Raw genomic sequence first — 21978 nt, forward strand, 5'->3', positions numbered from 1 at the left:
TACAGGTAGCATTTATTAAACAAACGCTCGCCCTGTGCCGGGCGGTGGGGTCGATTCAAAATGATCAGATCGGACACAGTCCCGGTCTCTTATGGGACTCACCGTCTGAGAAGGAGGGAGAGCGGGCGACTGATCCCCGTTCGCAGATGAAAAAACGAAAGCACAGAAAAGTGAAGTGATCTGACCAAAACCTCACAGCCGGTGAATGGCAAAGCCAGGACCACGGGCCTTGGTCTCTTGATGCCCGGTCCTGTCCTCTTTTCACTGGGCCACGCTTGCCTCTGAGGCTCAGGAAGCTGGGCCACCACTGCTCTGTCGTGCACATTGCCCATTTAAGTCTGATCTAGTCCACTCGTGATGCTTCCTGTTGATTCCCTTCTCTATTGGTTTAACTGGTAGTGGTCATAGAAACCCAAAAAAGCAACATATAAAAAGGAGGATGTGAGCTCTGTGGCAGCCTGCTGAGGACAGAGGGGAGCGTGGGTGGTGGTGTGCTCTAAAGAGCCTCCTTGCGAGCTGGAGGTAGCCACCTAAATAAGATCTTTAAAGTGATGATAGTTGGAGTGAGTGGCATTTATGAAACCCGCTCTAAGGGCCAAATAACCGGGGTAGTCGCAGAATGATCAGATTGGACCCGGCCCCTGACCCACCCAGGACTCACCTCTCTCTTGGGTTGTCTTCTTGTCCTTAGAACTTCAGTCCCCTGTTCTGTGGCAGTCGATGCCATCTCCTTATGTCTCCTGGTGAGAGCCCTTGATCCGGGTCGGGAGTCGCTTAAAGTTTCTCCAGTACTAGGCCCTTGGCTGGGGTTGTGGGAGGAAGCGGATTCTGCTCCAGTAACTCTTTCCTCTTCTGGTTCTTGACCTAATGGGTCTTTTTGGATTTCCAGCAGCGGAACTTAACGCGTTCTGGACATCCTCTCCGATGATATTTACCGAGCACTTAGGCTGGCCATTAAACAGTTATCCAGGGCCAGGCCCCTGCCTTGGGGTGCTCACGTCCTCAGGAGCAGCCAAGGGGGCAATTCCGAGTGAGCGGGTCTGGCGTGACAGGGTATTTAAATCCTCTGATTAGAGAAGAAGCGTGGCTAGAGAAGCAGCGTGGCTCAGTGGAAAGAGCCCGGGCTTTGGAGCCCGAGGTCATGGGTTCGAATCCCGGCTCCGCCACTTGTCAGCTGGGTGACTGTGGGCGAGTCACTTCACTTCTCTGGGCCTCAGTTACCTCATCTGTAAAATGGGGATGAAGACTGTGAGCCCCACGTGGGACAACCTGATTCCCTCGTGTCTACCCCAGCGCTTAGAACAGTGCTCTGCACATACTAAGCGCTTAACAGATACCAACATTATTATTATTAATCCCTGTCCGGGCCAGGATTATGAGCCTGAGGGGCCGCTTCACATTCACACCGGAGGACCTAAGGAGGACTCAAAAGAGCCGGTCTCAGGCCTATCTTGCAGGAGATTCTAGGGTCCAAGTATAAGTGTGTCCGCTTGTGAATTTTCATCCTAGTATTTTACATGTATAAGCAGCGACGCAGCTGTGTTGGCGACCCTGCCACCGTGCAGTTTCCCTTCCTGCTAACCAGAAAAGCCATAAAAAGGGAGTGCCGGGAGGGAAGGGGTTGCCAGTGGTATTTGCGTGCTTACTTTGTGCGGACCCCGAGCCCTTGAGAGAGTACAGTAAAGTTAGTAGACACGATCCCTACCTTCAAGGAATTTATGGTCGAGCCGGGGCAGACAGATGTTAAAAAGAAATTTACGGGTAGGGGAAGCAACCGCATCTGCGGATGTGCACATTTAATCAAAAGCCAGTTCAAGCCCAGCCAGGTTTGGTTTTGTCCCAGCTACGAGAGACTTTGTTCTGTGGACTGAGCTTTACCCCAGGTAGCTCGGTTGGGCCTGTACGTCTCAGATTAGGGAGGGGTGGATGGGTGGCCGGGGGTGGTCCCGGAGGAATTCCAAGGCAGGCCAGATGAGCTGCAGAACCCAAGAGAGCCATTTGGGATTGGAGGCAGCAAAACCGGGCTGTGGAAATGGGATGAGGCGAGTGAGTGGATTTCCATAAAAGGCTCCTCCCTATGATGCCATCCTGTTATGTTGTTGCATAATGACCCGCCACGCACATCTGCAACTTTTGCGTCAGCAGAGATGGGTCCGGGGTCCTTGAATGCCACCAGAGGCCACCCTAGTTCCCTTTCTAGAACTTCTCAGCCGTTTTTCCAGGAAGGTTTCCCTTTGAGCCCCGAGAAGCGGCTGAATGACCGGTCTGAGGGACCGATTCCCCACCGGACGTTGGTGACTTATGGTACTTTCACCTTTGGGGATGGAATGAGGCTTTACAGCAGAATAGCTGTAGAGAAGAAGCAGCAATTCTGCAGGAAGCAGGGTGGCCTAGTGGAAAGAACACGGGCCTGGGGGTCGGAGGACCTGGGTCCTCCGCCACTTGCCCGCTGTGGGATTTTGGGCAAGTCACTTAATTTCTCAGTTTCCTCAGCTGTAAAATGGGGATTCAATACTCGTTCTCCCTCCTATGTAGACCATGAGCACCATGTGGGACAGGGTCTGTATCCGACCTGATAAACTTGTATCTAACCCTGCTTAACACAGTACTTGACACAGAGTAAGCACTCAACAAATACCCTAATCATTCGTTATTATTATTATTACACGGTTTAGAGAGTCGCTTTTCTCCTCAAGCACTTCCGCGCTGTGGTCGGTTTAATTGGATCAGCCTCTCTCTCTCCCACTGCCCATTGCTGGGAGAGTGCCGTTCTTCTTTCTTCCACGACCCCGGACCCTGGTTTGTCGAGGAGCTGGTCCCTGATTTGGGCCGCCCGCAGGTTGCGGCCTACTCCGCTGGGCGTCGGCCCGCGGTCCGTCCGGCTTTGACCTGGGACGGGAGCCAGGCCTGTGCGGACTAGCCCGTTAGAGAAAACCCGGTCCAGAGAAAGGGAGGGAGGGAGATCGTGTGCCTAGTGAGGCCATCGTCTGGTGAGGTGCCTGAGTGTAGCCAGTTGGTCGAAGGCAGACCAAAGTGGCAACGCAGGGTAGGCGAAGCAGACCGGTCTTCTCTGCCATCCCTCCTCCGCCCTCCTCTTACAGGTGTGATTCTAGCTCGGAGGAGGACAAAGTTTGGAAGCGGCAGGAAATGGTTTTATGATATGCTTGGATAGGTGTGATGTCCTCTGACCACAGACTGCGGGAGAAACTCATTCATTCATTCAGTCGTATTTACTGAGCGCTTACTGTGTGCAGAACGCCGTACTAAAACGCTTGAGCACTAACTCCCTCTTCCTCTCCAAGTCCCTTGGGCTCTGCCTGCAGTTCTAGGGCTCGAGGCGGGGGGAGTCCCTCGGGGTCATGGTCCTGCCTCAACTCAGCCAGGCGCTCTGAAGAACTGTGTGTTAGGTGTGTGGAAAATGGGGCTGGAGGCCTTCAGTTGAGAAGACCCTACCCCTTCCAAAATGGGAGGTTCAGTGTGGGGTGTTTAAAGGCTTAGAGGTTGCTCCATTTGGGCCAGCCTGTTTTAAATGAGCTTCTGTCCACTCCTAACAGATAAGAAGAATAATAATAATTGTGGTATTTATTAAGCGCTTACTATGTGCCATGCACTATACTAAGCGCTGGGATGGATACAAACAAATCGGGTTGGACACAGTCCCTGACCCACGTTGGGGCTCACGGTCTCAATCCCCATTTTCAGGCGAGGTAACCGAGGCACAGAGAAGTGAAACGATTTGCCCAAGGTCACACCGCAGACCCGTGGCAGAGCCGGGATTAGAACCCAGGACCTTCCGACTCCCAGGCCCGGACGCTGTCCATTATGCCATGCTACTTCCCCTTCAGATCCAACTGAAGCACATGGCTTGCCCCCCCCCCCCCCCCCCCCCCCCCCCCCCCCCCGCCTCCCTTTTCTCTCTCTCCTCTCCCCTTACAGCTGTAATTTCTAGCTGATCTGCCCTTAGGACTTTGGAATTTCCTTGGGGTGTGCCTAGGCATCCTGCATGATCTTGGATTTCCTACGCTTGCAGGGTCGAAATCATCGTCGGCGGAGTCCGGTTCTGCCCACAGGATGAGCAATCTGGGAGCCCGAGCCTGAACCCCTGGTCTTGGGTGGGCCATGGTGTGCCCCCAACCAGAGGAAGGAAGAAAATCCTGTCTTCGACTGGAAAGGCATTGCACGGCCTCCTCAGTGCACCCGTAGAGAGCCCTCCGCCTCCCTCGGCCTCTGAGGTCCCAGCGGGCCTTGAGGGCCATAGAAGAGAGTTGGTTTGTGGTCAGGCGGAACAGCAAGGGGCCTAGGGCAGGAATGAGAGGTTAACCATTGCATACTGGGATTTGGGATGGGGCCAGGCCAAGGGGGGAGTTGGGAATTTAACATTACTGATCGAAGCATGTTACGAAACCATTTCCTGCAGCTTCTAACTGCTGGCTTTCTGGTCATGGACCATCAGGGTGGAGACACTATATTTAGTGGGGAGGGAGAACAGTTAGGAAGGAAGGGAGGGAGGGAGGGAGGGAGGTGCCCTGTTTGAAATGTGACAACCTGACCGAGCCCCGCGGGTCTGCCATTGGGACATCTCGGCTAGCTCCTGTGGTGCCGAGGGATTTGGAAATAACATCTCCCCCCTCCCCCCTCCGAACTTTTCTAAAACAAGTTATTGCTGTTATTGATCTCTTCCTGTCAGTGTCACCAGAACAATGGAAGGAGAGAGGGTGCAATAAACCGTTGCAGCTCGGGGAAGATATTGAGTCAAACAAAAAAAACACAACCAAAATGGGGCTTGCAGAACCCCTGTTGATCCGAGTACATACGTTGCAGCAGCCAAAATAAAATCCCCAGACTACTGACAGCAGAAAAGGAAGGGTGTGTGTGGGGGAGAGGCGGGCAGGGGCGTGGAGGGGTCCCCCGGGGTGGGGGGCGGGGAAGGACAGTGTCTGATCAGACAAGTTGATCTTATAGCGCACACATGCTTAGTAGAAGCGAATACAGTGGACTGCAAACTGGACTGTGGCTTGTGGACTGTAGTGGACTGTGGCCTTGTGCTCCTGAAGTGGGGCTTTGCCCCTCCTCCCCCCACCCCCTGCAGTGAATAAGACCCGGGCTTCCTTGGCCCACTTTTGGAGCTAACCCTGTTCCGCTTTGCTGCACCAAACAATGTCTCTCTCTCTCCCCTGAGGTGAAGTCACGAGAGAAGCTGCTGGGCCGGTGCAAGTGTGAATTCGGAAGACAAAAGTCTGGGTAGCTGCCGTTTGCTCGCCCTCGAGTTTTCTTCCTGGCACCGGTCCTGCTGGTGGCCGGGCTTCTTCCTCGGCCCCTCACACACCCTTCTTCCTCGCTCTCGTTTACCCAGGAGTCTTCAGACCTGGACTGATGGCTGGAGAGGAGGATGGTCCACTTTAGCACATGCTAAGGTGGAGCCTCTTCGTGGGGGCCTGAAAATCCGTGGGGGAACGAGCGGATCTCTGCAGAAAGGGAGAGCTTCCTTTGGGAATCATTGCCCCCCACCGCCCCCCAATCCCAGCCTGACACTGGGGAGGTCCCACACGCTGTCCCTCTCAGGAGACTTGTGATTCGAAGTGCCCGAAGAGTGGTCGCATTCACAGCGTCCAAGGCAAATGCACACCTGGCTCCTTCAGGCTTTGCCCCGGAGGCGGAAAGCTGGGATTTTTTTTGATTGGCGTTTCAGAAGACGCCAGGGCGTGAAGCAGATGATTGGTATGGTCACCGAGCCGGAGATGGACATGTGTAGTAATCAAAAGAAGTCACGTTGCAAGTCCTCTCTACCATCCCGTTTTTGAAGCACCGTGGCCCGGTGGATAGAGCACGAGTCTGGGAGTCAGGAGGACCTGGGTTCTAATCCCAGCCCTGCCGCTTATCTACGGTGTGACCTTGGGTTAGTCCCGTAACTTCTCTGTGCCTCAGTTACCTCATCTGTAAAATGGGGACTAAGCAATAGGCGAGACGGGGACTGTGTCCAACCCGATTAGCTCATATCTACCCCAGCACTTAGGACAGAGCTTGACTCATAGCAAGCGCTTTGCAAATACCAACATCATCATTATTATTACGAGATGTCAATCCACCAGTCGTATTCATTCAGTGCTTTCTGTGTGCAGAGCTCTGTACTGAGCGCTTGGGAGAGTACAATCTAACAGATAAAGAGGTTCTTTAAAAAAGGAACAGCAAGACGTTTGTGTTTCCCATCCTCATTCACCAGTCTGGGACAGCCTTTCATCCTTTCCCCCTTGAGGCCGAAGAGATGTGGGGCAAGAACTCATTTCCTGGGGATTTTCTTGCTCTGTTTTTTTCCTTTCATTCCTTTCAAGGTGCTTGGTCGGAGGGCAGCCTCCAGCCCCGGGACGTGAGGCCGCCCGATCTGGAGCGGAAATCCCAGTGCCATCGTTCTCCCCTTTTCCCTCTCTGAACCCAAAGGGGAGCGTAGGTAGGCCGTTGGGCGGTACGTGCTGAGTGGTAGAAAACGCTAGGGTGGGCTGCGACACCGTAGGTCTCTGAGAGTATCCCGAACCCCGCCCACGGAGCCCGTGGAGGAGAGAGTTTTCATTCCTCTTCAGTCAGAAACCAGAGAGGGCAGAGTGAAAGGAACCTACAAGGGCTGAGTAGGAGAAGCGAGCTGGGGACTGTGGCAGTCTCTCGACATTTGCATCTAAGGCTCTTAGTATGGTGCTGGGCACACGGTAAGCGCTTAGCAGATACTCCCCAAAAGGACACTTCTCAGGGAATCCCCGTTTAAATGACTCTTTAGAGCAGCTTTAAATAGGGCCATTTTGTACTGATCAAGCACAAGTCTCCTGTGGCATTTTCTCTCTCTTTCCAGAACTGACTAGTAAGGTAAGCATGTTTCTTTGGAGCTGTGCCTCAGCAGATCAAGACTGTGCTGTCCCCAGGCTTGATTTTTTTTTTCTCCCCACCTTGGTATGCTAAAAAAATTCCACCTAAATGATCCTAAGCAGATCAAGGAGACCTCTGCAAATCAGCTGCTTTCTATTTAAAGAACAAACACCGGAACCCGATGAAACAGGCACGCAGAATGGCGTATGCAGATTAGAAAGATGATTCTGTATTTGGGCAGCGTGGACCTGGACTTCAACACCTCCGGGCCCCACGGAGGAATCTGGCAGGGACGGCCGGCCCTCAGGGAATGGACCGTCATGGCTGGGAGAGCAATATCCTGGAAGAACAGTTGCACTAGATAGTTCCCGCGGTTGGCCCGGTGCCTCGGGCCCTTCCGCTCCCTCGCCTCCTTCTCCTCCTCCTTTTCCTCCTCTTCCTCTTCAGTGCACTCGAGATGATGCATTCTCTGGTAAAACCACACACCTAGCTCTTCCTACTGCTCGCGTCAACTCTGAAAGCGGCTTGCGGGCAGGCGGTGTCCAGATGCTACAAGCAAAGGGATTTCCTAAGAGCTCAGTGTTGAAGCCAGGGGGCTTGAGTTGAGCTGATTTGACTTTGGGGTTTTGGTTTTGCTCTTGTTCTTTTCAATTTTCTTTTCCAGGAACATCCCCTTCTGTGGCTTGCTGAGGTGGAATAAGGCCAGCCGGTCAACTCGTAGAGCATCCGTTCAGGGCTCAACTCTGGGCGGTCGCTCAAGCAGGCTCTTGGGGTGTCCGAGCCTTAACTTAGAGAAGCAGCGTGGCTCAGGGGAAAGAGCACGGGCTTGGGAGTCACAGGTCATGAGTTCGAATGCCGGCTCTGTCGCTTGTCAGCTGTGTGACTGTGGGCAAGTCACTTAACTTCTCTGCGCCTCAGTTCCCTCATCTGTAAAATGGGGATTAACTGTGAGCCTCAGGTGGGACAACCTGATTACCCTGTATCTATCCCAGCGCTTAGAACGGTGCTCGGCACATAGCAAGCGCTTAACAGATACCAACATTATTACATTATTAACTGCAGGGCCCGAGGGTGGCGGTTTAGGAAGAGCTGGAGACGTCAGTGTGTTGGGTTATGCTGGGGGAGATTTCCCTCGCTGTGGCCCACGGGAGTCCGTCCCCCTCCCGGGCCCTGCAGCTCTGGTATGCAGGAGGCCCTGAGCTCGTTGAAAAACTAGGTCACCCTCGATCCCCTTATCGCTGTACAGAATTGCCAGTTCCATTTCAGAGCTGGTGAAACCGCGAAGCAGAGCGTTCTGTGCTTGCACCCAATTGCCCGTGCAGCTTACGGAGAAGCCGGCTCCTCTGCGGGCCTCGATTCGGCTCGGAATGCGTGCGCGGAGCGGAATTTTCAGCCCGAGTGGGCTGGCCTTTTCCCAGGAGGAATGTGTGTGGTGTTTTAATTGGAAAATCTCGATCCTACCCAACAGCCTGGGTTTTGTATGTTGACAGGGTGTTCCCTCAGTAACGGAAGAATTCCTTGCATTTCCACAAAAGCCTTTTTGTCTGTCCATCTGTTTGACGGCTTCCTGTGCCTTCAGATTAAGGTAGCTCGTCCCCTGCCCTCTGGTGGGGGAAAGAAGCTTTCTTCTCTCTGGGATGTGGCTCGAGAATACCCCTGGTACTGCATCCTGGCCGCTGGATTTCAACACTCGCTGGGCCTGCGAGAGTCTCTATTTAGCCAGAAAAAACCCTCTCACTGGCCCGGCCCACCCTCTTGCCTATGTGATTCCTTCCAAGCCCTCCCGACCTCTTTTTACAGGTTCTCCTGTATCTCCTAATAACAACAATAATAATCGTCGTATTTGCTAAGCGCTTGCTATGTGCCAGGCACTGTTCTAAGCTCTGGGGTGGATACAAGCAGATGGGGTTGGGCAGAGTCCCTGTCCCCTGTGGGGCTCACAGTCTCAATCCCCATTTTCCAGATGAGGGAACTGAGGCCCAGAGAAGTGTAGTGACTTGCCCGAGGTCACATAGCTGACAAGTGGCGGGGCCGGGATTAGAACCCATGGCCTTCTGAGAAGCAGCGTGGCTTAGTGGAAGGAGCCCGGGCTTGGGAGCCAGAGGTCGTGGGTTCTAATACCCGGCTCCGCTACTTAGCAGCTGTGTGACTTTGGGCAAGTCACTGAACTTCTCTGTACCTCAGTTACCTCATCTGTAAAATGGGGATTAAGTCTGTGAGCCCCATGTGGGACAACCTGATAACAGTGCTTGGCACATAGTAAGCGCTCAACAAATACCATCATTATTGTTATTATTCTGACTCCCAGGCCCGTGCTCTATCCACTGCACCATGCCGAGGATCGATCTGAAGCCAGCACACTTCCTCACGTATAGCGACTCCTGGGAAAACGGAACCTAAAAAGGATGAAGGAGAAGGGCAGTATACTGCATTTCTCTGAGGCTCGTTCCTTGACTTCCATCAAGTCCTCCACGAGTTCTGTAAGAAACCTGGCACAGAGTGGTCGATCAGATCAGTCAACCAATCAGTGGTATTTACCGATTGCTTATCGGCGAGCGCTTATCGGAGCGTGTGGTGCGATAGCGTCGGAAGACATGTTCCCTGCCCACAAAGAGCACACGGTCTAGAACTTCGTTTTTGCTAAGGTGACAGCTATGTTTTGAGCTAAATTTATTTTTAGAGACTGTAAACTCTTTGTAAACGCTCTGGGGAGGAGCTGGGTGGGGAGGCTATATCCAGTGGCCAGAGCCTGGAAATACTGGGGTGAGGCATCGTGGAAGGAACCAGTGGAAATGCTGCTGCATTGGGTCACTGATAGTTTTTGCTTCCAGGACTTGGGGCTTTGGAGCTCCCCTCCCCAAACTCTGTCTCTTCCCGGACGAGCAGCCACAGAAATAGGGGGGTGCGGTGGAATCTGCAGGAATTCCAGGAATTCTGTCCAGGAATCAAGACTCCTGAGCTCTATTTGGAACTCAGGATTTGGCACCAAGAACCCGCACAAGTCATTTAACCTCTTGCCGCTTTGTTATTCCTGTTAGCACTAAATAATATTTGGGGCCCAGGTACGCTCCCGGTGGTTCCGGGTGCCGTGATAAGGTTAAGTACAGATGAAGGCACAGTGCCTGCTCAGTAAGTGCTTGCTTTCTAAGGAAAGAACGACACTGATGCCCACAAACATATAGGGAGGTTTTTTTATCCACAGTCAGGAGGGAAGAGTTTTTAGAGTGGGGAATACAAGACCTTATTTTAGGGGAGGCCGCATGGTTTAGTGGGAGGTCTGGAAACCTGAGGGCCTGGGTTTGAGTCAGAGCGCTGTCCCTGGCTGGTTGTGGAGCCAGGGTCAGGCCACTTTAATAATAGTAATAATGATAATAATATTATTCTTATGGTACTTTTTAAGCGCTTACTTTGTTTTAAGCCCTGTGCTTCGAAGCACTGGAAGCACTGAAGTAGATACAGCGTAATCAGGTTAGACAAATCCCCGTCTCACATGGGACTCACAGTCTCAATCCCCATTTTACAGATGAGGTAACTGAGTCACCGAGAAGTGAAGGGACTTGCCCAAGTTCACACAGCAGACAAGTGGAGGAGAGGGGATTAGAACCCACGGCCTCCGACTCCCACGTCTGTGCTCTTGCCACTAGGCCATGCTGCTTCTGAAAAGTAATCAGGTAAGGCCCGGTCCCTGTCCCACATGGGGCTCACAGGCTTAATCCCCATTTTACAGATGGGGTAACTGAGGCTCAGAGAAGCAAAGTGACTTGCCCAAGGTCACCCAGCAGACAAGGGGCTCAGTTTCCTCATCTGCAATATGGGGATAGCTCACAGGGGGTCGCGAGGGGACAAAATGAGATGAGTGGGGTGACTGTGCTTTAGGAAGACCAACGCTGTACAAAAATGAAGGTCGTATTTTGTTTAACGACTCTGCTGAGTGTGGGTGATTTGGGAGACGGGGAAGAGTAAGGGAGGAGCACCAGAGACCGACCAGAAAGGGCAGGCAGCAGCGAGAGGCAAAGGCGTGAAGACTTGAGGAGAGAGGCCGGGCCTGCTCGTCATTTCCCTCCCTGCCCTCGGTCCTGAGAATGAATCCAATCCCGCAGACGCCCAGGACAATTCCGCGTCCCTCTTTCCACGTGCATAGGCCTCGCAGTCGTAATCTCCATTTTACAGATGAGGTAACTGAGGCCCAGAGAAGCAAAGTGACTTGCCCAAGGTCACAGCAGACCGGCGGCTGAGCTGGGATTAGAACCCAGGTCTCTCTGACTCCCAGGCCCATGCTCTGTCCACTAGGCCATGCTGCTTCCCTCCCTGTAGTCTTGAGAATGGTCTGCTTCTGCCCCAGTCCTGGGAAGGTACAGGACAATTCCTCATCCCTCTTTCATTCATTCAGTTGTATTTATTGAGCACTCGCTGCGTACTAAGCGCTTTCCTCATGCCCTGGGCGTTCAGAATGGGCCATAAATAGCAACTCAAACACCCAAGGCTCTCTCTGTTGCAGAATCTTCATCCTCAGTGCAGTAGCTGGTGGCTGTAGACCCTGGGGGCCGTCTCCGGAGACACTGATCCCGGTCTGAACCTACAGAGTTGGGGCAGCACTGGGATTTCTGTGGAAGCTCCCGGGAGGGAAATAGCTGCCAAACAAGTTCAGCTCAGGGTTTTCCTCTCCTGTTGTGGTCATCACCAGAGTTAGGGAAAAAAAGCAGTGTGGTGTAGTGGAGAGAGCACGGGGCTGGGCCTGGGAGTCAGAAGGACCTGGGTTCCAATCCCAGCTCTGCCAGTTGCTTACTGCGTGTCCTTGGGCAAGTCACTTCACTTCTCTGAGCCTCACTTTCTTCAACTGTAAAATGGGGATTCCTCTTCTCCCTCCTCTTAGACTTTGAGCCCCACAAGGTACAGGGACTGTATCCGACGTAATTAACTTTACCTACCCCAGCTCTTATAACAGTATTCGACACCTAGTGAGCGCTTTACAAATACCATGAAAACAATAAAAACGTGAGCTGGGATCGGGGGCAGGCCCGGTGATGGCAAACGCTAATCCTGGTGATTCATTCGACTGTATTTATTGAGCGCTTTCCTGTGTGCAGAGCACCGTTCTAATCGCTTGGAAAGTTCAATTCGGCAACACGTAGAGACAATCCTTACCCAGCGACGAGGTCACAGTCTGGAAGGGGGGAGGCAGACAACAAAACCAAAGTTCAACCGTCTCCCCGGAGGGCTTTTTCTTCTCTTAATCTGCATTAGGGTGGTCCTTGCAAATCCCAGACAAGGAGGTGTTTGTGACGTCTCATGTTATCCTGGGCTGTCGGTGTGACACGAGGTCATCGTCCGCGCCACTTTTGTGGAAAGCTGCTGAGGCTACCTGAATCTGGAGAACTTCCCGAGCCCGTGCGTTCCCCTCCCACCTCGCTGTAAACACAGACGTCGCTTCCAAGCTCTGGGACTCGGAAGCAAGAGCTGTGGAGGAAGGAGGCTGAGTGGTTAAAGCATGAATAATGGACATAAAGGTGATCTTTGTCCTGTCTCTACCGGGCGGGAAACAGATCAGCTGAAATGTACACCGTCCAGTATGAAAAGAGTCGGATCTGTTTTGGGATTAGTGTTTGCCATCACCCTACCTCAGGGAGGGTTGAAGACGAGTAGATAGAGCATGGGCCAGGGAGTCAGAGGAAATGGGTCTGCCTGTCACCTGTCTGCTGTGTGACCTTGGGCAACTCACTTCACTTCTCGGTGCCTCAGTCACCCCATCTGTAAATTGGGGATTAAGATTGTGAACCCATTGGGGGCCCTGGACTTTGTCCAGCCTCATCATCTTGTATCTACCCCTGTGTTTAGTAGAGTGCCCGTAATATAGTGAGTGCTTAACAGGTACCGTGACGAGAAAAAGAAGGAGATAAAATCAGAGAATATCTGGCGGTGCCTGGAGCTCTTTGGAGAGGCGTGGTTGACACGTGGAATCTCTGCTCTTCTTGGTGTTTCTGCCCGCTCACCTGTAAAGTGGAGATGATACCTCACTGGGTACGGAGGGTGGTAAAGGGCTCAGATCTTGGGGAGGAAACTTCACAAAGGGGAAAAATATCCCTTGTGTCAGATTTGGCCAAGCTATTTCTTGAGTTTTTTAATTAAAAAAAAAAAGGAATCAGGGCCTAGATTATAAACCTACCCTTGGTGACAGGGTGGGCCAGAACACTTTAAAATGGTTCTAGATCCAAGTGTTTCTCTTAAACTTCCACTGTGCGTCCATGGGTTCTCAAATGTATTTTAAATTTGGAGCTTCTGAACGATCAGAGAGGGTTTCCTCAGACTGGAGTTCATTCTGAAGTAAAGACATCAGCGTCAGGGACCCGCCAAGGGAACGTAATCTGCAATTTCACAGATTCCAGACTTCTGTCTGTTCAAAAAAAGAACTAGCGGGAAAACCCTCAGTATTCAGCGTCAGCACCCACGGTATTAGTTGAGCTACTCCTGGGTGCCGCGCTCTCTAGCACCCTTAGGGGACGTTTCTACCTGGGTAACATTGCAGGAGATTGAACCGATACCTGGTGGGGAATTGGGGTCGGGAATCAGGATTAGAATGAGGGGAAAATTGAAGTCAGACGGGACGTCTGGGGTCTTTGGCTGTAAACCCGTTGCGCGCAGGGAACGTATTTCCCAACTCTACTGTACTGCATTTTCCAGTGCGCTCAGTAAATACCACTGATGGATTGATGTGGCTGAACAAGACTACTGCCGAGATCTCAGATTGTACTCTCCCAAGCGCTTAGGTCAGTGCTCTGCACACAGTAAGCGCTCAATAAATACGACTGAATGAGTGAATGAATCTTGGAGAAAGTGTATGGAGCTTGAAGTACGCCATGGCAGAGAGACTTCTGACTGATGTGGAGGGGCTGAGTGAATCTCTGTATAATCCTGCAACTGTTGTCTAGTTTAGGATGAAGTCTAGAAAAGGGAGAGATTGGATTTCAGTGTGAGTTCTGTGGAATGCTCAGGAGTCGGGAGGTCCATCCTCATTAATAGTGTTCTCTCTCCTACCTAATTTAAAAATCGACTGTCGTTTACATAATAATAATAATAATAATAATGATGGCATTTGTTAAGCACTTACTGTGTGCCAGGTACTGTACTAAGCCCTAGGGTGGATACAAGGAAGTCGGGTTGGTTACAGTCCCTGTCCCGCAGAAAGTTCTTAATCCCCATTTTGCAGATGAGGTAACTGAGGCACAGAGAAGTGAAGTGACTTGCCCAAGGCCACACAGCAGACAAGTGGCAGAGCTGGGGTTAGAACCCATCACCTTCTGATTCTCAGGCCCATGCTCTGTCCACACCACCATGAGACCTAATACCTTTTCGACATAAAAAGAAATACCTGCACGTTGGTGTCCTTGTGCTTGTTTATAACCACACGACAGAAGACTCTCCAAGAGGTGGTTATTTTTTAGTTATAGGGCTGGGCTGAACACCTAAGCCCAAGCTTTCATTGTTTTCATTGCTGAGCTGAGGCAATTTTTTTCAAGTCGCCCGAGGGTGGCAGGGACGATCTCGTGATTCCGGGATGCTCTAGCTGGGAAGAACTCCATTAATCCCGAGTTACAGAAAGCTCCGACGAGGTCAAGTCTGAGGAAATTCCTGGGGTGTGCAGGCCCCGGGGAAGCCCAAAAGTGGGGCGACGGGTGAGAAAACCCAGAGGGGCCGGCAGAGGGTGGGGGTCTCAACCTTCCCGAGACTCTGTGTTCTCCGAGTCCTCGTCTGAAGAGATCCGCCTGACTGTTGAGTGTCTGTAACTTGGATCGTGGCTACCGCGTACCAACACGGTTGCCCACACACCTAGATGCGATCGGCAAACTGTGTAACGGAGCGGCATTTATAACTGACCAGACAGATGGGTGTTTTTCTTTGTCTTTGACGATAAAGGAGTTTGGTGGTTACTTTGGATTTCCACTGTCCCGTGTAGCGGGTTCCATTTTCGCCCACCACCGTTGCTCTGGATGCCCGGAGCTTCCATCTGGCGTCCGGTAGTAGCCATTTCACCTGTTTTGGAAAACAAATCCAACTTTGGCAAGAAGCGCCCATACCCAGGTCTCAGCAAGCCTGCCCTGAACCGTCCAGGAAGCAAAGTAGCAGTTTGGGGAGGAGGAGTTGAATGGAAGGAGAGCGGGGCTGCTGTCAGAAAGGATTGTCTTATTTGAAAACTAAATCCCGGTGACCTGTTTTCTGTAGCGCATCACGGCGTGTGGCTTTTTCAAAAGGCGTCGTAAGGAATGACACGTCCCCCGTTCGTTGTGGTCATTGATGTCAGAGTGGAACGATGGCAGGATTTGTCCGACGTCCAAGGATCGGACAGAGACCAGAATCCCCGATCCTCCCAGAGCACGGCTGTGGCCTTCTCCCAGATAAACAAAGCGCCCCTCCGGTGCGCCTACCTCTTCATATCTTTGCTCAAGGCAGGGAAAACACAGCGTGGTTTATTACCCCGGGAGCCTGCGCTTCTTCACGCTGGCAGCTGGTGGGCCCTCGCAGCCTCCGAGGGGCTCTCATTTCACTCCTGACGCAGGTTGCAATACCGTGGGCCGGACTGCGGGCTGCCGAAACCGATAGGGAGATGAATCATCAGCAGTCAAGAAGGAAAACACAACTCCTTTTGCAAGACATGTTCTCAGCCGTTGGCCTGCCCTCGCAGCTTCAGGGAACTCAGAAAGCAGCACTTAGGAAAAACAAATAAACTCCAGGCCCAGCCCCGAAAGGGTTAGAGAGCCTGGAGTTTGGGCAAGAAATCGCTGCCTCTTGCAGCCGCGGACTCACTACCTGTGGAAAAATGACAACCATCTTGCCCTTTGGCATCTTCTCTCTGAGGTAAAAATAGTTGCAGAAGGAATTTGCATTTGCCTCTTTTCATGCATCAACCTACCCATGTAGAAGTTAATGAAATCGGGATGTGCCTTTTCTTACAAAGAATACCCTTCTTTAGGCATTTTTTGCACGGGACCTGAATAGGATTTTCAAGAGGAATCTACCGAATATGAATTCAGGCATCTGGTAGAAATTCAGATTGTTTTAGTTTCATAGCCTAACTGAAACTAATCACGGAGGTAGGGCTACTCCTGGTGAGTGCTAGGAAGAGATTACCATTCAGTTGCATTTCTTTACTCAAAAAGAACATTTTATTATATTTTTTTTAAAAGTCCCCAGTCAGTGTCAAAGCACGTGTCTTGATCCAGAAAGTTGTGCGGGTGATTGTGCTCTTTTTTTTTTTTGTAGTCCCGTGTTTCAGTGGCCTCCATGTTTTTTGGCCTCTGTCCAGTTTCCTGTTTGACGTCACTGGCTATTTAACTGCTGCAGGTTTTTACAACTGGTGAGCTTTCAAGTGTAATCTGAGCTGGAACTGCCCAACTTCAGCTGCTCCTGCCACCTCCTGCGAAAGAACATTGCACTCTACGTTCCCTATCTCGCTCTCCCTCTCCTGCGCGCTCTCTTTCTCCCTCTCATTTTTTTCCACCCTCCAGAGCTGCAGAGTTAGAAAACCTGGAATGATCTAATTGCTTCGCTGTTAGGTGTGCACAGAGAGGGAGGGGGAAGGAAAACCAGGTTACCTGCAAGAGGTTACCGAGTGCCGTGGAATCCGCATCTCTCTTTGAAAATAGGGACCGGTGCCGTTGGCTGGAAACTTTTGAATTTGCTCCTTCCGACGTCCCCTCTGAGGCTTGCCGTTTTCAGTCCTTCGTTTCCGAGAAGCCATGGACAAGAAACAAGGTAGATTTTCCAATGTCAGAAGCATGCGGCGCCGGGGCTAAAATCCCACTCGTTTCTTAAAAAAACACATTACGTAACCTGAGCGGGTTAAAGTTTCACCTTTGCTGTGGAGGTCGGTGGGGTCGCTCAGCGGCACGGCTGGCCACCGGGGAGGCCAGCCCTCGGAAAAGGCCAAGCCCATTTCGGCAGGGAGAGCCCGAGGGGCAGCCGCAGGGAGGGAGCGGAAGATTACCGGGAAGATCCGCCCAGCGGAGTCGGTGCGTTCGGTTTCGTGCAGCAAGTTGGCCGGGACAAGTTTCTGTGTTTGCCCATCTGCCCTTCCCCCACTCCCGCCATGGACCATCACATTGTGCAGGTCCAGTGTGGATGGAACCCGCAGGCTTTGCGGTCCAGGTCCCTGATTCAGCAGAGGCTGGACAGGTGATGAGCGTGGTCATCATCGTGCATGCCTAATTCCGTCCGTGGCCTCTTCGGCAAGTCTGTCAAAGTTCCCGGGGGTGTATTTAGGAGAAGGTGGCCTACTCCTTTTCTGTGTCTTCCTCTTGGCTGGAACAAGTAGTGGCGCTTTCCCGATTCTGATCCTAATGAGCCATTTATGTAGACAGCATAATATTTTCCCCCCTTTCCGGCTGGATCCGGGCAGGGGTTTTAGAGATGGGAGGGTCCGGCCCCGAAAGTCTCGGCGGCGACCAGAATTCCTCCCCGACATTCTTGCTCGCTTGACCACATCGATTTGCTCTTTCTAGCCTGCACCGTTGCCAGCTGGTGGTTTTGCTCTGGGGCTATTCGCATAGCAACTGCCGTGACCCGCAGCCTCCCTTTTTGCCCCGGTTTGGGGTTTCCTTAGCTCAAACTATTTTCAGTTGCTCTGTGTAGCTTCTCGAGCGTGCTGGGGACGGAAGGGGGGCCCTGATTGACTGGAAGGATTCTGCTCTCTCCACCCTTCCCCCTAGACACTCCCACTTCTCTTTCCTCTCCTCCTAAAATCTGGGTGCCAGGGCAAAGGGCAAGAGACCAGCTAATTCAGAGTTGATTGATGGGCTGCACTAGTTCCAGGAAGTCAAGAATTGCCAACACTCAGGATCTGGTCCGCACAGGGAGTCCTGGACCTCACCCGACTGTCCTCACCTGCGGGTAGCTAGGGCAGCGGTGGGGGGGAGGGGTGTTTCAAAGGTCGGGGCCGTCGCCGACTTGTGTTTGCAGCTGTGAGCCCTGCCCTTCCAGTTTCTCCCCACCCGCCGTTCCCATCGGTGCACGGGAGGAGGGGCGGATGAAATAGAGAGCCGTCATGCCAGGGAACTCGGGTTCCAAGGAGCGGGGTAGATAGAGCAGGTGGAATCGAGGTGACAGGAGGGTCAGCTCAGCTGGGGAGAGAGGGTTCAAATGCCAAGCGGCTGAACCTGCGGAGTTCAAAAGTCTTGGCCGTTTATGCTCACGGTCCTCCAGAAAAGGAGGTGAGACCCTGTCGGTTAGAAAAGAAGACGACTGGCTTGGGGGCGGGAAAGAGAGGGGAACCCGCGAGGAGGAAGTGCTGTACCTGCTTCTCAGGTCACGTGACCGGGGGTGCAGTGGAGCTCTCAGCTTTGGTGGGCCGGGGAACGTGAGGGGGAGGTGGAAGTGGGAGCGTGGTGTTTGTCGTGCCCTTCTTCCCTGCAGCCCTCTTATTCCCCGGTGCTCGTCGCAGGGAGGAGGAAGGAAAGTGGTGAGTTTTCAGGAGGACAGAGGAGGGATTCTCCCAGACCAGCTGACTTCCTCCCGTCTGTGCCTCAGCCTGCAGGTGTTGGGATGGCCCCTCCAGTAGCCCTAGGGCTTGTGAAGTTCTCAGCTCACGTCCCGGCGGGGGGCCAGCCGCCACAGACTCCCCACTCCACTTCCCAGGAGCTCGGGACCTGAGGCTCCACACGCACCGCTCTCTTACCGCCAAATCAGTCGAGACTCTCCCTGTTCTGTGTATGAAAGTGAGGGAAGCTCCTGGATCTGGAGAGGGAGGAGGAAGAGTTTCTGGAGGAGGGAGACGGAGGAGGGCAGCCCCCCAGCCCCGTTCAGAACCCAGCTGAGTACTGACTCCCAGGATCATGTGCTCGCAGGTGATGCCGAGCCAACTCTACGGACGGGTCTCCGGCCTGGGTTGTCCCAGTGACAGAGGCTGTCCATTTCCGGGCGCCGCTGGCTGGGGTCTTCTCTGGAAGAGGGACATCTTGCTCCCAACTGCCCCTCCTATGCAGAGCAAGATGTTGGAGCTTCCAGGCCCTGGGCTACGTGACCCCCCCAACCACCCCACAAAGGGGACAGCCAAGGAGACAGGCCACCATGGCCCACGTTTGGCTTGTCATCCCACCGTCCGGCTGCCGGATTCCAGCAGCTCGGCTGCACTGGAGCGTTCTTGCCTCCTCTCCCCTTCCCGCTCGGGGCAGAGAAGTGAGGGGGTAGCTTAGGACGAGGGCGACGGAGCGGAGTCTGTGCTGGGATCAGAAGGTCTGGAGGCAGGGGCCTGGCTGATTTGGTGTGGAGCCCACCCTCAGCCACCCTCAGAGTTGACGGCTCAGAACTCTGCGGCCCTGCATTTTAGGGAAGGGTGAGTCTCTCGTTTCCAGTCTGGTCGGGGGGTGTCGTCAGGGTCGGAAGTGGGAAAGGAGGCTTCTCCAAAGACAGATCTCAGAGGAAAGTTGCCTTATCTCGAAGCAGAGCCGACGGCTGCAGACTCGCTCGGTTCCCCGCTGTCTCGTCCGGTACTCCGGCCTGGGTTTCCGTGCCCCGAGCCTAGGTGGCAGCCAGAGGGTGCAAACGTCGGGGAGCTCTGAGCCAGGACAAGCTGCTTTCCATTCAGCAAGTCTCCCCTGGAATTGGGTAGCGCCCTTAGAGAGAGAGGGACCGAGACCTCTTCACGTTAGGCCTCAGTCCTTTCTTTCCGCAGGTAACCAATAAAATCCCGGGTTATAGGCCGAGGACCTTTTCCCACCCTCCCTGCCAGGGGTGTCAGTGGGAGGGAAGGAGTGCAGGGGGAACCCGGGGCTCCCCCAGAACATCCGCTCCCCTTATGCCGCCACGGCCGAGTGCTTCAACCGCGTCTCTCGCTGCTGCCCGGAATTTAGTTCTTTCCTTCCCGTGCCAGCTTTCTGTCCCCACCGTGTCTCCTTGGGCAACTCTGGAACCATCCCCACCTGCTGAAAGTGCAGTCCTTCGTATTGTATTGTGGCAGCGGCATTTGGGATATTTTAATTGCCCTCTGGCTGGGTGTGTCATCACTCACGTGCCTGTTGGTCAGGTTAGAAATTCTGGGAGTTACCTGGCTTGTGACCTTGAATGACCCTTATCCCTTACGCACGCCCAGCCCCAAGGAGCAGTCGGAACCTCCTCCCCGGCTGCTTCCCGAGCCTCGTGGAGGAAGGTTCGGTGGCATCTGCTTCCTTTTCGCTCGCTCTCCTCTCGCTCGCACCTCCCTCTACGACTCCCTGCCCACAAACTGTTTTCTCTGCTCCTCCCCACGTGTGACCGCTTTAGCCTTCACCTCTCCTTCCTGCCGTTTTTGGAGTGAAGCTCGTTCGGCAGGGGCCCGGGTCGTCCACGCGGGGGCTCCAGGGACTGATGGCTGGAGGGGGCTGCGGTGGGGGGAAGCGGTGTTGCGTGTGTGGAGGGCCAAGGCTCGGGGCTGATCTGGTGAAGGCGTTTCCTTGAGCAGAGAGCTTGCCGAAGCGCGGCTCGGTGATGCCCGCTTGGAGGATTGAAATCGAACGCCCGAGTAAGTAGCCCTTTAGGCCGGGCAGTGGCTCGGGTCTCACAGATGAGTCTGCTCCTCTCTTCCCTTCGGAGCCTCTCTGAGCTGCCCTTTAGGTGGGGTGACTACTTTAGCAAGCGTCTGTAACCCCCCCAGATCTCCCCTTCCGCGGAAGACAGAAGCTTCCAGCTATTGTACCGAACTTTCCCAAAGACCAAGTACAGTATTGTGCACACTCTAGGTCCTCAATAAATACCACTGATCGATCGATGGCTGTTATTATTCATCATCGGATCAACGGGTCAAATAGAAGCTACAAAGCCAGGCCCACTTCCTCTTCAGCCCAAGTTCTCTTTCGTGCTGGAGGTGAGCTCAAATGTCCCATGTACCAGACTAATAGAAGTCCTTCGATTGCTTTTAGCAATTGGGCTACTCGTCAAGCGCTTGTAATGTCCCAAGCACTGTGCGTAGTCCTGGGGTTGATAGAAAATATGCAGATCGACCACAGTCCTCTCCCACCTGGGCTCCCGGTCTGAGGAGGGGGAACAGGTATATCATTAGCGTTTTAGTGTTGTGGAACCGGGGCCCCTTTCTAGCTCCAGGGTGAGAACGCTGCAGAGGCAAGCCGGCCGTAGACCGTTTGGATCACCAACTCTCTTCTGGCTGTAGCTGCCGAGAGGTGGGGAATTGAGGAACTTTTCCCGAAGGCAAGATAATAACGTAATCCTGAGAGGGTGGCGACCCCGTGTGTCTAGAGCCGGCCACGCATGGAGCCATTTGTGTGCGTGCCCGGCCCAAGGATCCCAATCCCGTGGCTCGGAATGAGCCAAAGCCGAACCCAATGGCTGAGAACCCAGGACCCTCATCACCTGGATTGTCTGGGACCCGAGGACCCGGGCACCGTGGCCTGCTCACCTCCAGCGTGCAAGAGAACTTGAGCTGAAGAGGAAATGGACCTCGGCCTCGTTGCCGGAGGCCCCGCTGCTTCCCCTAGGTGGCACTTTCACAGCCATCCTGCTCTCTCCTGGGCTCTGGGCACCACAGCTGCCTGCAGTTCTTGCAAGACCGCACTCCCAGGAGGGAGGCTGGGTTCATTTCCAGTTGGACCGGGGCACCCTTTTGGTCTGGCCGGATTTGGCCCGGGTTTGGAGGCTGAGGGCCAGGGATCTACTCACACCAGGAAAGGGCTACGGTCCAAGCAGGCTGAAGCCTTCCGGTCCGTGCGGGGCTCCACTCGTGGGCACCCTGGAGGGACTCGTTCCGCAAATCTTCTGCACAGATGACCGTGTTTTGTGGTTTGGGGCCCCAGCCCCAGCCAGAGACCTCAGGGCGCTGCATTAACCTTGAGTTTGAACTGCATCTCCTTTGGCCACGACCTCTTCGGCCTGGGGAGCCTTCCAGAGGTCATTGGCCGTCAAATTTCATTTTACTGGGTGGGCGGAGGCTCCAGTTTGTGGACTGGGCTACTCTCTTTCCTCATCTCGGATTCCTTGCTCCCTTCACCCTGCAAAGAGGCTCCTAAGCCTGAAGAGAGATTCTAGGGAAGGGGTTGCCACAGGGAACTCCCGATTGTTCCAAGTCTGATGATCCCAGGGAGTGAATTCTCTGGGGTCTTTTCTTCTCCTTGCTCTCTTGCCATCCTGCCTTTTGATAATGAGCTCCTC

General features: G+C 53.5%; 1 protein-coding gene across 2 annotated transcripts in view; it reads left to right on the forward strand.

Moving 5' to 3' along the window:
• Positions 1 to 21978, forward strand: part of MAP2K3 (mitogen-activated protein kinase kinase 3) — a 57865-nt gene that overhangs the window by 10259 nt on the left and 25628 nt on the right. Inside the window, exon 1 of one of the 2 annotated variants that reach the window (XM_007656750.4) lies at positions 16482 to 16599. The exons of the other annotated variant lie outside the window; for it this stretch is intronic. Within the exon in view, the coding sequence (XP_007654940.1) occupies positions 16584 to 16599 (16 nt within the window). The 5' untranslated portion in view covers positions 16482 to 16583. Of the gene's footprint in view, positions 1 to 16481; positions 16600 to 21978 lie in introns of those variants that run through there. 2 annotated transcript variants of the gene reach the window in all.

Source organism: Ornithorhynchus anatinus, chromosome 2, assembly GCF_004115215.2.
Source record: "Ornithorhynchus anatinus isolate Pmale09 chromosome 2, mOrnAna1.pri.v4, whole genome shotgun sequence".
Taxonomy (NCBI): domain Eukaryota; kingdom Metazoa; phylum Chordata; class Mammalia; order Monotremata; family Ornithorhynchidae; genus Ornithorhynchus; species Ornithorhynchus anatinus.